The sequence below is a fragment of the Piliocolobus tephrosceles genome, chromosome 10 (genome assembly GCF_002776525.5).
Source record: "Piliocolobus tephrosceles isolate RC106 chromosome 10, ASM277652v3, whole genome shotgun sequence".
In the NCBI taxonomy this organism is placed as follows: Eukaryota; Metazoa; Chordata; class Mammalia; order Primates; family Cercopithecidae; genus Piliocolobus; species Piliocolobus tephrosceles.
This window is the reverse complement of record NC_045443.1, coordinates 75,611,806-75,628,911: the sequence shown is the minus strand read 5'-3', so window position 1 is coordinate 75,628,911 and position 17,106 is coordinate 75,611,806. Positions and strand designations below refer to the sequence as shown.

Below are 17,106 nucleotides of genomic sequence, written 5' to 3'. Positions count from 1 at the left end.
ATGGCAAAGTAATAATTTAGACAGATACAGGGTGCACATTTGCAAAAAAATATATGCAAGCTGGTTTACAAGCTAGAGGAACAATAAACCAATAGAAAATACATCATCCCGTTAAGTCCATTGACACCAAGTACTTATTGTTGGGGCTTTACAAAGACTACAAAACTTTTCAGATGATTTATTTCACTGTTTCTGCCTATTTACATGATATGTTACATCAAAATGTACAAAATATAAAATGTATACAGACAAATGTTTCACAAACTAGTTTAAGTTGTAAACTAGGTGGACCTACTGGGATGTATTGCAGGAAATTCTGTTTATGCTCATGTTTGGACTGTGTTTCTCAAAATGGCAGGGAAAGATTAGCAATTTTCTTAGATCACATATTATACAAGGGCAACTAGTCACTCATCCAGCTACATATATTGATGTTTCACAACAGATTTGATCCATGTTTGAGGCTTCAAAGTCAGGGTGACAATTCTATGTGCATAAATTCAGTTCGGATTTCCCTTAGGGCAATAGCACCGTGTAAGGACCTATTGACTTTGTGACATTCTGAAAACTGCACAGACGTTTTGTGGTGGTGGTGTTGTTCTACAGCAACTGACCCATTGGTGGTCACAGAGAGTAGCACCAATTACACATCCTAAAAGTAACACATTTTCACACACTCATAGAAGAAGTCTATACCGTGGCCTAGCCCTTGGGTTTCATAAACTTAAAACCTGTCCTTTGTGTGTGGTGGTAACTTCTCCAATGACTGATCAGTTTTCATGCACTCTCTTTAAAGCCTGCCATGACAGATGTACTTTCAGACAGTTTTACTTATCCAAAAATATATTGGCTTCATGTACAGTTTTGAAGCATGCTCACTCTAGCACTGATAGCTCCTGCATAGTCATAACAACTGTAAATACAGGACAAACACACCAGATAATACAGCTTTGAGGGTTTGCATTCTGTATTTGCTTGCAATGTACAGGAAATCTCAGCAAGTGAAACACCTCTTAACACCAACAGGATAAAATACAATTTTGTTTGTGTTTGTTTCGATTTGTGCAAGTTTTAAAAATTATTATTTACAATACCTACCCAGTAGACTGTGCAAATCTAACCTTCTTTTACAGTATAAACGCTTCCTCTTCCACAGTGACCTTACCGCTTCAGTGTTCTTTAATGCTGAATTTCTCATGTACAACAATAGCAATCAAAACAACATGCGTCAGAACTAATTAAAAAAAACAAGAACAATAGGGAAGGAAAGCCGAATAGTTGTGCTCATGCTGCATCTAGTGCTTCCAGCCCTGCTGGATAATAGTTCAAAATCTCCTGCCTTCTGAGACTCTTTCACTTAGAACTGGATGGAATTTCGCCACATGTCTTAGGTTTTAAGTGACGGTCAAAGAGCATTTCTGGGTTATTTTAATATTTTGGAGGATAGGCAAAGCGATCTATTCACAAGGCTAAAAATACTGATCTTTCTCCTATCCATTTCTTCAAAAAAAAAAAAAAAAAAAAAGAGAGAACGATATATAGAGATGAGGCTACTGTGTTAAGTGGTGTTGCTTGGTTGTAAATGAAAAGACAGTGGAAATTACTAATGGTTTAGGATTTAAACCAACTGTTAAACTGTCGTAGAAATCTGTTTTAAGGCAGTGAGACAGCACCATAGGAAATTTTCCTTCTTTCACTGAAAAGGCTCAAACTAATAAAGCCCTAAAAAAAGCCTTTTATCAGTGTTGACTAATAATTGGTATAAAACTCTTGTTAAGGGAGTGGGAAGGTGGTTTAAAAAGACCACTGTGGTAAAAACAACCTTATAAAACCAGTGACTCTACTAAAAAGTTGGTGGAGCACATCATGAGAACGTGGCAGTTAGAATTAAATTGGCACTTCTCCAGTTTGCCACAGTAGTGTTTTTCTGGTGGTTGCACAATTCCATTTGTGCTTATGGAGGACTGGCCTCTTGGATTTGTTCTGGAATGGGGTGAGCGCACAACACAAACACTACTGAAGCCCTGTGACCAGCACCGTGTGGCACAAAGGAGGTTGGACGGATCAGAAAGATGGACCCTGCCTGGGGAGAACAGCCCCTCAGAGGAAACAAAAGGAAGGGACAAAAAATGGTCTGCATTGTAAACTTTTAAAGAGGAAACAAAGAAAGTCCAGTTTGGCTATCCCATGTGCAATCTATTCAGTTGCCCTGTCATTAGGGTCCTTTCCAGTTGAGTAATGGAGCCTTCTATTACTCCACAGATATAAAAAATGCTTAGAAATAAACTAAAGTTAAGCTTCCATTGCAATTTAGCATCTTGGCGGTTCAGACTTAGTTCTGCTGCCTCCTTGGAGACCACAACTCTGGGTCAGGGCCCTTGACAGGGTGCTTTTATACTGGCAGTGGTTTAGTGAAAATACCTTTCTTTTGAAACATTTTTTTAAAAGCAGAGTCTTTTCCCCTAACTTTTTTCACCCTCTAGAGGGTAGATTCAAGAGATGAATCCAAAATGTCTTCATGGTGGCTGGTGCTTTCGCTGTCGCAGCTTTGTGTGCTCGAGTAATTGGCTGCTTCTTGGAGTTTCATTAGCATATTCATCTGAAGAAAGAAAAAAAGACATCGATGTAGGCAATGATGCACTGAGTAAGCCAGCCCATAAAAAGCAAGGCCCTGAGCCACACCGAAGAGCTGTCTTATGTCATCCAAGTGACACTGGAAAATAATTTTAGATTTTTACTCATTGCCCCTGGCTCCTACGCTGTTTCTCCCAAACATGACTACAACACCAAACCATAAGGACAAAATAGGGCCTCTAGATAACTCTTTTATTTGGGGTTGTGAATGAATACTGCTCCAGCAGGGAGACTGGAAAGGAAACTGTATCACAGCTGGACATCTGGGTTCGTTGCTGGAAAGTACGCCAAGCTTCCCAGTTTTTTGGCTGGGAGAAGCAGAAAGCATTGAATGGCAACTGAAAGTCGTGAATGTTCATACACACACAGACGCACACAGAGGCACACACGCACCATCCCTTGAGAGAAGGAGGGGATGGAGAGGAATGAAGCCAGCTGCTGCACACAAGCACACCATCTGCTGTTTAGGAGCTGACCTCGGGAGGAGGTGACTGAATGAAGCAGACCATGAGTGTTTGAAGAGGGAGAAGGAAAGAATTACTGTCAAGTTTGTGTTGTTGAATTTCTGGCTAAAATATGATTGATATATCACCGAAAACAAAAACCATCATCTGGAACAATAGCAGCTGTCTCAAGTTTCCCAGCCTTATAGAAGAATGGTGATGTTTGTTCTAGTAAAAGGGACATATGCATGAAAGCACCTGGGGAGAAAGGCAGCTAGCATTTCCATGTATTATAAAATAAAGAGCAGTCACCTTGCTTGAATTTTGATAGATCTGGAGCTCCACTGTTAGAGATGGACTTTTTTTTTTTTTTTTTGAAAAAAGACTGTTTAAAGGCAAATTGTGAATAAATGGTTCAATGATTTTAGATCACAGAAAAATTGGCACATGTCTTTATGACGGTAATGGACTTGTTTTCTTATCAAGGGTTTTGATAAATTGTAACAATTTTTATATTACCTAATGCATACTAATTTTATTATTCTATAATCAAAAGGTTTTTTTTTTTTTTTTTTCCAACTTACAGAAATAGGAGAAATCTAAAAAATGATTCCTTGGTTACACGTTAATGCTTGTGTGCTCAGTATAAAATGTGTGCTTGATAAATGCTTGTGAAATAAATGATAAACTGGTAATCACCAATTTCAACAATAATATCTTTCTGACAAAGAGATTACAGTTATAGCATAATTTGAAGTCATTTTAATAGTCCTCAGGACAATATGTTTTAACATAATTTTCAATCTAACTCTCTTAATTTATTAAATAAGCTATATAAGGTTATGAAATAAAAGTAGTTGGTGATGACTTTTTAAACCCAGTAAGCCAAAAAGTCAAATGTCTCCTTCAGCATAGTTTCTCTCCTACTCTCGTCTCTCTCTCTCACCCACACTCCCACCTTCCTACCTTCATGTCCATTTATATTCCTTCTCTCATTTATTTTATCAATCTGTCACTCATTAGCAGCTGCCTGTATGTTCAAGCATTTGGGTGAAACTAATCTGTAAAATAAAACTGAGTTTTGAGCACCCTAGTAATTTAGTAAGAGTAGAAATGATAAATGATATCTTTTTTAAAAGATACAATTGTATCTTAGGCATAAAAGTTTGAAATCACTTGAATGCTGGATGTTGTAAAAGTTTCATTGTGTAATAGTATTGTCATTAAAGTCTTAATTTTTTAAAATGGTGCCGTATAGTAAATATGTTCTGTTATAATACATTCCACATCTCAGATTCATAATAAATGTATACAGTGAGATTTACTTTGCCTTTGCCTAGTATTATTTTGTGCATTCAAATCAAGGGAGATTACAAGAGAAGATTATGTAAGATTTAGTCATTATCATGATACATCACAATTCTCCAAAAAGTATTAATATTTTTCCTCTCTTCTTCCCCACACTCACTGCAATGGTTTGCATGTGATATGCCCCTTCCAAAACTCTTGTGGAAATTTTATCCCCATGGTGGCAGTGTTGGGATGTGAGTCCTAGTGGGAGGTGTTGAATCACGGGGACGGATTCCTCATGAACAGATTAATGGCATTCTGGTTAGGGGTCAGTGTGTTCTCACTCTGGAGGGAATGGATTAGTTCCTGTGAGAGAGCAGGTTATTAAAGAGTCTGGTTTCTTCTCTCAGCATGTGGCCTCTCTGCACACGCTCACTGCTCTTCCACTTCCCACCATCAGTTCATGCAGCATGAGGCCCTCACCAGATGCAGCTGCCCAATCCTAGACTTTCCAGCCACCAGAGCAATGAGCCAAATGAATCTCTTTTCTTTACAAATTGCCCAGCCTCGAATAGTCTGTTATAGCAACACTAAATGGACATCTATAGTCATAAATTTAGTGTTTATCATTTCTAACACCTTGATCAAGTCCTTATCATCACTGTTACTTACAAATCTGCTGAGCTTCCAGATTCCATCCTATCTCCTTCAATCTGCCCTCTCTCTACTCTGTTACTAAAGTGATCTTTAGAAACTGCAGATCTAACTAGGTAAATCATGGCTCGACACCTTTGATGGTTTTCCACTGTCTCTGTGATAAAGTTTTAACTTCCTGCAATGATAAACAAGGCTTAGCATGATCTAGCAATTGTATACTTCCATAGTTTTAATTCCTACTGCCAACAAGTGTGTAGTTCCCTAAACTCATCATTTCTATTATACTGTCATCTAATGTTTCACATTCTATTTCTTTAATTTTGGTTGTTTTCCTCCAACCATATGGTGAACTCCTATTAATCATTCAAGATCCAGCTCAAGCATCTCCTCTGTAAAGCTTTATTCTAACTGCTTCCTCTATGAACTCACAATTTTACCTAATATGTGCCTCTATTATGTTACTGCAGTTTATATAGTTAGCAGTGTCTCTTCGCTACCGGATTTTAAGCTTCTTGAGATCAGAAATGATACTGTAGTTATCTCCTGATCACAAGGTCTTAGCATTAAATACTTACTAACATTCACTTTGTTGTTAATGGTGAATACACATTGTATTTTTAAAATAATATGAGATATACCAAAAACTTGCATCCTTGTTCAGATTCAAAAAGTCTCTCTCCTCTCTTCTTCTGTTTCTTCGCCATACTCATTGCTATGGGGATTTCTGAAACTAAATAGTGGATGTTTTCTAGGATTTCTGATTTAGAATGGACTGAAAATACATTTTGGCTTCATGCTAGTAATTACAGAAATATATAGAAATAAAAACAGATAGATTGTCACCAGCCTGACCAACATAGAGACATAGAGAAACCCCGTCTCTATTAAAAATACAAAATCAGTCAGGCATGGTAGTGCACGCCTATAATCCCAGCTACTCTGGAGGCTGAGGCAGGAGAATTGCTTGAACCCGGGAGGCGGAGGTTGCAGTGCGCCGAGATCGTGTCATTGTCCTCCAGCCTGGGCAATAAGAATGAAACTCCGTGTCAAAAAAAAAAAAAAAAAAAAAAAAAAAAAAAAAAAAAAAAAAGGCAAGGAAGCAAGCAAGAAAAATAGATGATAGAAATATTTATTTTTTAAAACCAGAGAAAGCATGCCAAATATTTAGTTTTAGATGATGTCTTTTATCATTTAGCATGTAAGACCTCATAATTCCCTGTTTCTTAAGATGTTTAATAGAGCAGCAGGTTAGGAAGCAGGAATTTTTTTAACCCCAATTCTCATGCCAGAATGGGAAACCCTGAATTTGTTTCCTGTACTGGAAGACAAGTGCATTCAGAAACAGGAAAAAAAAAAAGTGCTTTATGGGGTGAGCTGATCTGGACTATGAGAACCGGGAAAGTTGAGGGCATTTCTTAAGGGCTTCATACTCTACAGACTAAAACTGAGAACAAATCTTATAAACACCTCTCCTTATAAAACAGACATGTTATATAAAAACTGCAGAGGTAGGACTGGAATTTTTTTGAGGAATTCAGATTAAATAATCCATACTCATATTCTAAAGCTTATGTTTACTCTATTAATCATTCATTCAGCAACGATTTAGTGTATGTTCACAATTATGCTGGATCCAAACCAATTTCATCACCACTGTTAATTCCTAACTATGAATCATCTAAAAGGTCAGGTACCATGTAATAAAAATATAAGTCTGGGCTCTTAAGGACTATATCACCTAGATCAGAAATCAGCAGGAAATTCCTGGAATCTAAGTAGGTCTATGTATATACTTCAGTGATTTTATGAAACTCTTAAAATTAATGCCACATTTTCAGTGTGTATGCATTTTGCTGGGAGAGGATCTTGAAAGTTTATCAGATTTTCCACAAGAAACTCCCAAAATGTTCAGCTGAGTGATGATGATGACGTGTGTGTGTCAGGGTTGTTGGTGTAAGAGTATTCCCTAAAATATCAAGGAATTTTATGTCGTCAAGTATAGTCATAGGTTATGATTTTTGATTATTTATGTTTTGTGCTTGTTTGAGTTAAGAAACATAATGAATTTTATTTCAGTATCTTTTCTCTCTGTATTAGTTGTAAAAGTCCAATACGCTCTTTAGTCATAGAATGGTGAGAACACTTCATGTTTGATACCAATATATTGAAAGTAATCTGTAAAAATAAAAAATAGATACATAAAAAAGCATTTTTTCCTAATACTACATACTTAATATTTTTAGAATATTCATACTTTGGAGTTTTACAGACTTTTACTTCAATTATTCCACTATTTTAAAAAGTAAATAAAACATAACTTCCATTTGACTTCCAAGTTAGTTTATCCTTCGCTACAGTAGGCAACAGAAGACCCATTCTATAAAATTAGTCAGGTTAGTTGATATAGCAAAATATTTTTTAGTTCTCCATAAGTACATTATACCATAGTTTTTTGTTTCTCTATAAGAACAAAATTGAATTTTCTCTTAAATGCCTATTGAGTTGAGTCATAATATAGAAAATTATATTTAAATAAATATATATTAAATTAAAAAATTATATACACAATTTAATGGATAATAAGAGAAAAATTATAGTCTAGGAGTTCATTCTGGTTATAATGTTTCTTGTTTCTTTTTTAAGCATACAAGTTTGGTTTTCACTTTAAGATTTTCATCCATGGAAAGCAGACCAAAGATAATAGGGTTAAAACTGTTCCAAATATTGCCTAGGATAACAAATGTCTTTGCTAGAAATGACTAAGTATTAATGAGTATACACTGCAGTCAAGATTACACAGGAAAAAGCGAACATCTGATTCTTACCAGGGGATCTCCTTCTGTGTCAGTCTGAGGAATGTGCTTTGAGGTTGTGGCTTCCTTAGTGGATGTGCAGCCTTCATACCCAACGTCTTCTGGTCGCAGCTGAAGTAAGGCTGGGCTCTCCTGAGGCAGAGATGCTGAGCTCCATGGATATGTGTCAAGCACCCACTTTGAAGGATCTTCCCATGGTGTGCGTTTCCCATACATCTAAAAGTTGACCATGTGTTTAGCGTATATAAAACACATTTCTATTCAGTAAAAAAGGGGACTACTAGTTGGATGTGATTTTTTGACATATTGAGTTCTTAAGGGACTTTCAAGAGAATTAAGTACTTGCATACAATTTTCTAGATTTAAAACATGTAACTGTCTACACAGCTCATTTTAAACTTGAAGGCTAGACAAAATAAAGCTGAATATTTGGAATAGATGTCAGCTTTTGGGAAAGAATATACAGGAGGTTTATTATAAATAAACATCAAATGACTGCCCACATTTACTTTTACTAGTAATTTGACAAACCAAGAGAAAACTAAAGGTTGAAAAATAAAAGCTTCAATTATGGAAGATTTAAAAAAATATGCTTGACGTTAAGTAGAGGTGTCTACTAAAGTGTACCTTGGAAAGATGGAAATAAAAGAAAAGGAACTTATTTTTCTCTGCCTAATTCACTCTACTCAAACTTTCTTTCAGAGTAAGAATACCTTCTCTGATAACAATTTTCCTATGATCAACTTGCTCTTTAATCCCATTGCTTTCTGTAAAAACTCTTTTTAGATGTTTGTGTTTCAGGCTACTAGTACAAGAGGATAAAAAAATAGGAAACTGAGTTATCAGCTTTGCAAGAACCTTTATTGTGCAATTTGCCCAATAAGGAAGAGCTGATATAGCCTGGGTAAAGTACTGGCAGTGGAATAGAAGAATTAGATAAATCCAAGGGATGTTAAACATTTTTAAGCTGGAAGCAAAGCTGAATCCAAACTAGAAAGGGCACCCTGAAGAGAAGAAATTAGACATTGTTAAAAAAAAAAAAGTATAATATTACAAGGTCACAGAAAAAAAGTGAAAATTAAGAGAAGGGGGCAGTAACATAGGGACACCTGTTTCTTAAATTACTTTCCCTCCCCATTTGACTTGCTGGACAATCCTGGTTAGCAGGTGCATATTTGGTCTCAGATGACATACTTTGGTTTGTTGTTAGATGGTTGTTTTGTATAGTTTGTTTTGGTTCATTAAAGACAAAAGGGAAAATGGTGGACATTAACACCATAAAAACTTCATGGACCGCCTTGGAGTTTTCTTTTGAGTTTCTTCTGGAGAAGTTGGACTCACCCAAAATAAAAGGGAGTCTAGGTACTGATAACTGTGCATTTCCTTAGGAGATGATAACAGAGGTAACAATCATTACCTTTTTTTTTTTTTTTTTTTTTTTTTTTTTGAGATGGAGTCTTTTTCTGTTGCCCAGGCTGGAGTGCAGTGGTGCGATCTTGGCTCACTACAAGCTCCGCCTCCCAGGTTCATGCCATTCTCCTGCCTCAGCCTCCTGAGTAGCTGTAATTACAGGTGCCCACACCATGCCCAGCTAATTTTTTGTATTTTTTAGTAGAGACGGGGTTTCACCGTGTTAGCCAGGATGGTCTCGGTTTCCTGACCTCATGATTCGCCTGCCTCGGCCTCCCAAAGTACTGGGACTACAGGTGGGAGCCACCGTGCCCGGACACTTTTTCTTTCTTTCTTTTTTTTAATAGTTATCTTGTTTGAGAGCAAAAATTTCCTCTCAGTTATAAACTTACTTTATAGATGTAATGTATAGCATGCTACACAACTTAAACCAATTGAAGAAAAACGTGTATAATTCTTGGAAAGCTTAATTATGTTTATTTGTTTGTTTTAATGTAAGTCTAGAATCAACTAATTCTAGGTTTTCAAAGAACCAGCCAGGACAGCAAAATTGGAAGAGACCAGTGAAAAGCTAAATGGGCCAAACACTGTATTTCCGAGTGAAATACATATTGTAGAAAAAGAATTGAATAAAGAGAAATCTAAATATTCAGAATGAGATGAATTGATAGCTTTTTAAGAAAGAATCACCAGAATAAAAATCAAAATCCACTGTATCACCAACATCTTTCCCAACTAGAACATCTGGCAGAGTGCATTCCCCATAAGATTTTTCACCAAAAAAATCAGCCTTCATCTGAAGAGACTGTTTTATTACTCTAAACTTTGAGTGTCATTTTTGCTACCAGGCTTTGTTTCTCCACTTCTCTCTCCAATCCAAGATTCTTTGTTGCCAGTAGATCCATGGGAATGGATCATGACAGATATGATTCCTTTGCTTCTTGCTCCCCTAGAAATATTTTCAGCTGATAGACTTTTCTGGCCCAGCACAGTCTTCAATAGCAATGAAAACTGTCTACCCACCAAAAGATTTTCCAATTTTTCCCTTCCCATGTGCTGGATTCCCCTCCCTCAATAAGCCCTAAATCACGGTTGATTCATCTTTCACACTAACCTACTACTAAATATCCTGAACCTTAGAAATAAATGAGACATTTTTATCCCTCTTCAAAAATAATTTTGAAATATCTCTCAGTTTTAGTTTGAGAAACTAATCCCTCAGTGATTATATTTTTGCCCAAATGGAAACTTTATAGAATTACAATTTTCCAAATAATGTTCTACAAATAATATTTATTTAAATATGAAAAAAAGAACCCATGCACCTTTTGAAATAAGATCTAAGGATGCTAAGCATTTTAGATATTTCAGGATTTTTACAAAGATTCCTTTGCTTTCTATCTGTTAGTAAGCAAATATTAAATGAGGAGGAATTTATTTATAAATGCTTAGATAATGGTTTATTAAAACCAAAACCATAGCTAGAGAACAAATAATGTATCTAAATATTAACTTTAAAATTATGAGTTCTAAAATTTTCATAAAATGATTTTTTTTTGTACAAATAATCAACATCGAAAGAGTCAACTTACATCCTAGGTAGTAGAATAGTTGTAGAAGAATTCTGAAACACAATACGTTATACTTGAAAAATAAAAACATTTGTATAAGCTTTTATTTTGTTGGAGGCACTTGCTTGGGATAGATTGGCTCATACCCTTAAAAGTGTTAAATTTGATTATTTAAATCTAGAGTAGAACCAATCAATAGCATTATTTAGGATCTTAGCTTTGTCTCTGAGGCTTCAGAGTATCCTCATAAAATTCATCATGTTCACTAGAACTATCATTTTAGTTCCGAATACTGCCATGCCATTCTACTAGATGAAGAGAACATGATAGTAAAAGGGAGTAAAAGAGGGAAAATAGATGGACAATTTTTTAGATAGTAAAATAAAGACAACACAATATTATAGATGACAGAATGTGGAAAACATAAACTATATCTTAATTCTAGTAGTAGTTGTAAAAACCAGAAATAGAGATGTCTTGGCTGAGTTATTGAAAAGGAGATGAGATTCTTCCTCAATAAATTGGGTGATTATGTTACATAAATTTTAAAGAGTTTTATAATTCTACAATTTCAAATGAAACTTAAGGAAATAGCAGTACTTATGGGAAAATGACATGTATTTTGTTGGAGAAATAGGGATTTCTTTTAGTGATACATTTTCATTTTTTAGTTAGGAAAAAACAGAAGGGCCTTGGTTGCAGGGCCTCAAGATATAATGCACATGAGAGGAAGAGCAAAGAATCTGTGAAACCAATATGTCATAGATCAAAAGACCAACTGACTCTCTTAGAATTTAGAGTACTCCCTCCAAAATAGTAAAGGACCCTGCAAGTGATATTAAAGGGCTTCCAACAATGAACTATACTAAAAACAGGAAACTTACAAGCAAAAGCTACTTGTTAAAAATTATGTGAATAAACAGAAAAAACAATTCCAGCCTGAGCAACCTGGTGAGACCATGTCTCTAAAATAATAATAATAACAATAAAAATAACTGAGAGTGGTAGTGTCTGCCTATACTCTCATCTACTTGGAAAGCCTCATCACTTGAGCCTAAAAGTTTGAGACTGCAGTCAGGCATGGTTGTACCACTGCACACTGACCTGAGTGACAGAGTGAGACCCTGTCTCAAAAAAAAAAAGAAGAGACAGAGAGAGAGAGAGAGAGAGAGAGAGAAAGAGAGAGAGAGAGAGAGATGGAGGAGGGGGAGAAGGAGGGAGGGAGGAAAGAAGGAAGGAAGGAAGGAAAGAAGGAAGCAAGCAAGGAAGGAAAAGATAAAGGAAATTATGTGATAAGAGTATAATTGGTCAAGGCTCATGTAAACATGGCTGTGTCATAAGATGTAGAACTGTGCAATTAATTAGCTATCTAATAAAAATAATCTGTAAACATCCATGACAACCATTTGGACTTAAATGTGTAGTTGTTGTAATAACTGTGCCTTTTCTTTCTCTTACAAATGTGTTCTCAGAACAGGCAAAATATTACAAACTATTTGCTCTTGAAAACTTTATTGCTCTATTTATATAGTTCATGCCTTTAGTTTTCTGCATAAATACCCAGATTTTCTTTTGCCTTTAAAATATTTTTTTTGCTTTTTTATAAAAATAGTAATGAAAATTGAGTACTATACCTGAAGCCCCTCTCTCACTGCCTCCAGAATGTAAGGTACTAAAGAATAGTTCCATAGATCCATGAACCACACTCTAGAACCTTCTACATCCATGGGGCAAGGAAGGAAAAGTCGGGGACCTGAGAAGAAACAAATAACAAAATATTTTAAGAGTTATATTTAATAATCTAAAGACATATCTAGACACCATTTTGGAATATAATGTATTTCTTGCAAAATTCCTAGAAAATTATATTATTGGACAGCTTGACTGTTATTAAAGCATGTTTACTGAAGACCCAATATCCTAGCCTCTTCTATCTTTTTACAATAAATATTAATCTAGGACACAATATATTAGAGTTAGGAGAAGTCATAAAAGTCATAATCCAGTTATCCTGTTTCATTTTACAAGCAACAAAGCTATGCTGAAATGAATTGCCAAATATAAAACATGTCATTATTTGCAGAACTGGGAACTGGCATGAGTGTTCTGGTCCCTATGTAGAATTCTTCTTCCTAATCTAAACTGTGTTTACAGTGAGTACATTTTTATGATGCATAACAATGTGAAAGAGACTTCTGTACCTGCAATTAAAGGAGGAATCCAAATGTAAATATCTTTATGCAAACTAAAAGAGAAATAACTCAGTTGTGTCTTCATGAAAAACACAAAACACCTAAATTATCTACAAAGCATCTAAATTATCTCTAACTAAAATCTTTCCTCACAACTTTATTTGACATGAGCTATTTAGCCAGATTTGTTTTTTAGCATAAAACGTATCCTAAGTTGATACTCTTCATTTCCAGTGGTTATCTGATTTTTAGATATTTGTCCATAGTGAACTTATTTGATCTCGGTAATATTTTAGTAAAACATAACTGTCAGACAAAGTGGATTTAATTGGAGATATAAAGAAGAAGAAAGTAAACTTTCAGAAGGGAAAAAAATAAATCTTTGGAAGCTTGAAAAAACATTAGCTTTGCTTGTTATTTTCTACCATCCAATCTGGCCATCTTTACCAAGTACTGTTAGTTCCTGGAAAATGACATATTATAATTTTGGAACTCACCAATGGTAACGTCAGAAGAACTGTGTGTTTCCAAAAAACTGTTGAGATGATGCCACGTCTTAGGAATCCAATCTATAATTTTGACTAGGTCATTATTACGAATGTTCCTTTCAATTTCTATCTCTATGAGTTTTCTTCGTAGATATCTGCCTAAAAAGCCTTTCACTGGTTCTGTATGATTTGCACATAATACCCACCTACAAAAAGAAAAAAAATCAGAATTTTTTTTTTTTTTTTTTTTTTTTTTTTTGTGGAGGGGGTTTGGCTTTGTCGCCCACGCTGGAGTGCAGTGGCCAGATCTCAGCTCACTGCAAGCTCTGCCTCCCGGGTTCACGCCAGTCTCCTGCCTCAGCCTCCTGAGTAGCTGGGACTACAGGCGCCCGCCACCTCACCCGGCTAGTTTTTTGTATTTTTTAGTAGAGACGGGGTTTCACCCTGTTAGCCAGGATGGTCTCGATCTCCTGACCTCGTGATCCACCCGTCTCGGCCTCCCAGAGTGCTGGGATTACAGGCTTGAGCCACCGCGCCCGGCCCAGAATTTTTTATATAAATTAAATTTTACATTCACAGTGATTCTTTATCATTATTATTTATTTATTCATTATTACTTTCCAATAGAAAGTAATAATGTTCCCATTTCAATTGGTGGCTACATTTTAATGATCAAAGGTACTAGCATGAGAGCTATAATGTAGCTAACTCTACTTTTTGAGCTAAAAAGAAGCTCATGTGCGTCAGAAGTGAGGGGGAGTCTACATGCTGAACACTCTTCTGTAGGAGAATCACAAATCCTGAAATAGCAACTCTTCACATTTCTCACACTTAGAAGGAATATGCTCTACTTTAACCAGGGACATAGTGAACAGAAAAAACATTTACTTTTCTTTTTTCTTTCCTTTTGTTTTGTTTTGTTTTGTTTAAAGAAACACATCTGATTACAGGTTGAAGATCATGAAATGTTCGCTTGAGAAAGAGTGTCAGAAGTGAGAATTATTTTCACACAACAGGTCATCTCTGGCAAGATTTGTAAAAGTACAAATGGAAAAACAACCCCGAAAAACAAACAGAAAGAAACGATGCCAACCCCCTCCCCTGCCTACACACATACACACCCACCAAAAAACAAAACAAAAAAAAACCTTCCACTTAACTTTACCTGAAATTGTGATGCAGCTCTAGATTTGGTGATGAAGAAACTCCCTGATTCATGGTTCCAATAATGTATGGACTAGAAAAAAAAAAAAGCAAATTTTAATTTACTGGAGGTAAAAGTGATTAATTCGTTAAAATTATCTTAGAAAACTACTAGGATAGATATGGATTATGGATTATTCCATTTCAATATTTGTCTTTTAAAGGGTAATTCTGTAATGGAAAATGATAAAGATTACTGGATTAGATATTAACACTTGAGGTTCTAATTCCAGCTCTGTCATCAAGGCAAGGCATTTTCTCTCTGAGCCTGAGTATATTTGTAATTTACATTATTTGAGTAAAGAGTTTAGTTAGTATAATCATAGGGGTTTTGACCCACTCTAACATCTTATAATGCTTATGATAAAGTTCATTAATTTGTACTATTTTAATATTTCAGGTATGTTAAAGATTATTAATACTGTGAGAAAATTTGTATTCTTTCAATCCTTATTTTATGCTGATCTGTTTGTAACTTCAAAAAAATCTCTAGCAGAGATAATTGGAATATTTGCCACTATTAAAACTAATTATTTTATGTTGATATTCTTATATGTCCTTTCTTTAGAGGCCATGCCACAATGAATCTTTAGTGGGTTTTAAGATTTTTTAATACCTTACTTTAACCTTTCCTTTTATTGTAAATAGTTAAAATCATACTCATTAATAGAGGGAGCTATATCTGAATGTATTAAGTTTATCTCTATAGAAAGGTTGAATTTAAACTTTGATATGAACTGAGAATGAAACCAGAGCTCTAAAGGCTCCCTTTAGTTTTTAATTTCCATGACTAAAACTATTCCATCATTGATGGTGGTTTCCCAAATGTTCATCATGTCTGCAGAAGCTAACATCATCAAGGAAGTACTGTTTTCATAAAAGTGCCTGGGATATGGTTGTTGAATGAATACACAGATATTCTAAGGAATGCATATGGAGTCTTTAAAACTATGGTATATTATTAAAGAGGGTTTCTCAAATTAATGGCAGCCATTGTAAGTCTAAAAATAATAGCTACTCGGGTAGTTCATATGTTAATTAGCTGGAGTTAATCATTCTACAGTGCACATCTACTTCAGAACATCATGGTTTACACAATCAATATGCACAGTTTTATCTGTCAATTTAAATAATAAAAATTAAATATTAAAGAAATTTAAAAAATTAAAAAACAAAATGCATACAGGCACAAGAAAGCACATTTGATGATAATTATTTTCTTTTCATTATTCAAAATATTTGGTAAGCATACCATTTGTTGTATTTACAATTGAGAAAACCATTGAAGATATCACTCAGAGAGCCCACATGATGAAGATTATCGAGAATTATTACAACTGGGAGCTCCACTCCATTATTATCAGCACTGCACTGTTCAGCCAGGTTAGCTAGATATTGTTGCAATTCCTTTCAAAAAATGAAGAAAACAGATACATCAATGATAAATTTATACTAATGATAAGCAGTTAATATTTTAGAAATAGCATACTTTGTCCTCTATTCAGTTTCTTTCATTAAAGTCATAGATTATTCAACTGATGTAAAATATTTTTCTACAAATCAAAAACCCTATATTGCTGACTGAATAATTTTTTAAATAAAAGAGAGAAAAAGGAAAGCAATAGAAGATCTAGTACCAAACACTTGCAGCAAATATAAAAGTATAAACAAGAAGGCATATTTCTCAGTGGTTTTCTCCCTGAAAGAAAAGCCAAAATGAGTTCTGGATATGAACTCTTATGATAAACCATACATACTGAGATTTTATTCTGAGTTTTGGTATTCAACGATAAAAGTAAATTTTAGCAACCTTAATATTTCAAGTATGAATTAAATTCAAAATGGCACTTCTGAGGTTCCACTAATATTTTTAATATGTTAATTCTAATTCATGTAGATGGGGTATATCTAAAAATACAGCCATAGGACCTTGATAAAAGTATGCTTATTATTTATTTATAATCTGCATGCAATTGCTGTAATTTTAAACAAAGACAAAATTAGTTATATTTCACCTGGTGAAATATAACATTAGCATTTAGCATCTCTTGAGTTTCTTGGTTCTTTTACAGGTATTATTCCTGTCTAATAGCTTTTAATCTAAATATGATAACCAGTTTGCTGATTGACTGCTCTCACAGATGGGTAGGCCAGGAACATAATTAGGTTTCTTAAAATTATCCTAATCAGTAAGAACATTTCCATAATATTTGCATATTTACAATGACATTTCCAATTTGCAAATCGTGCTCAGGGTTATAAAACAATTCCATGATTCTGGTTTCTGGCAGCCAGGTAAATATGTGAATTGCTCACTCTAGATGCAACCTCTCTCTGTCTGTAACACCACTGCTGAAATAAAAGTAGGAGATAAAACACAGGCCAGGATTTTGAGGCATTCAGTA

General features: G+C 34.9%; 1 protein-coding gene across 2 annotated transcripts in view; it reads right to left on the bottom strand.

Annotated features, from left to right (window-relative positions):
• Positions 1 to 825: 825 nt before the first annotated feature.
• NAV3 (neuron navigator 3) overlaps positions 826 to 17,106 on the bottom strand; it is a 374,287-nt gene continuing 358,006 nt past the window's right edge. Inside the window, exons 35-40 of one of the 2 annotated variants that reach the window (XM_023194757.3) lie at positions 15,954 to 16,108; positions 14,664 to 14,735; positions 13,508 to 13,704; positions 12,453 to 12,571; positions 7,850 to 8,053; positions 826 to 2,599 (exon numbers count right to left, since the gene is read on the bottom strand). In XM_023194757.3, coding sequence (XP_023050525.2) covers positions 2,480 to 2,599; positions 7,850 to 8,053; positions 12,453 to 12,571; positions 13,508 to 13,704; positions 14,664 to 14,735; positions 15,954 to 16,108 — 867 coding nt within the window. In that variant the 3' untranslated portion in view covers positions 826 to 2,479. The remainder of the gene's footprint in view (positions 2,600 to 7,849; positions 8,054 to 12,452; positions 12,572 to 13,507; positions 13,705 to 14,663; positions 14,736 to 15,953; positions 16,109 to 17,106) is intronic. The other variant, XM_023195381.3, reaches the window with a different exon arrangement.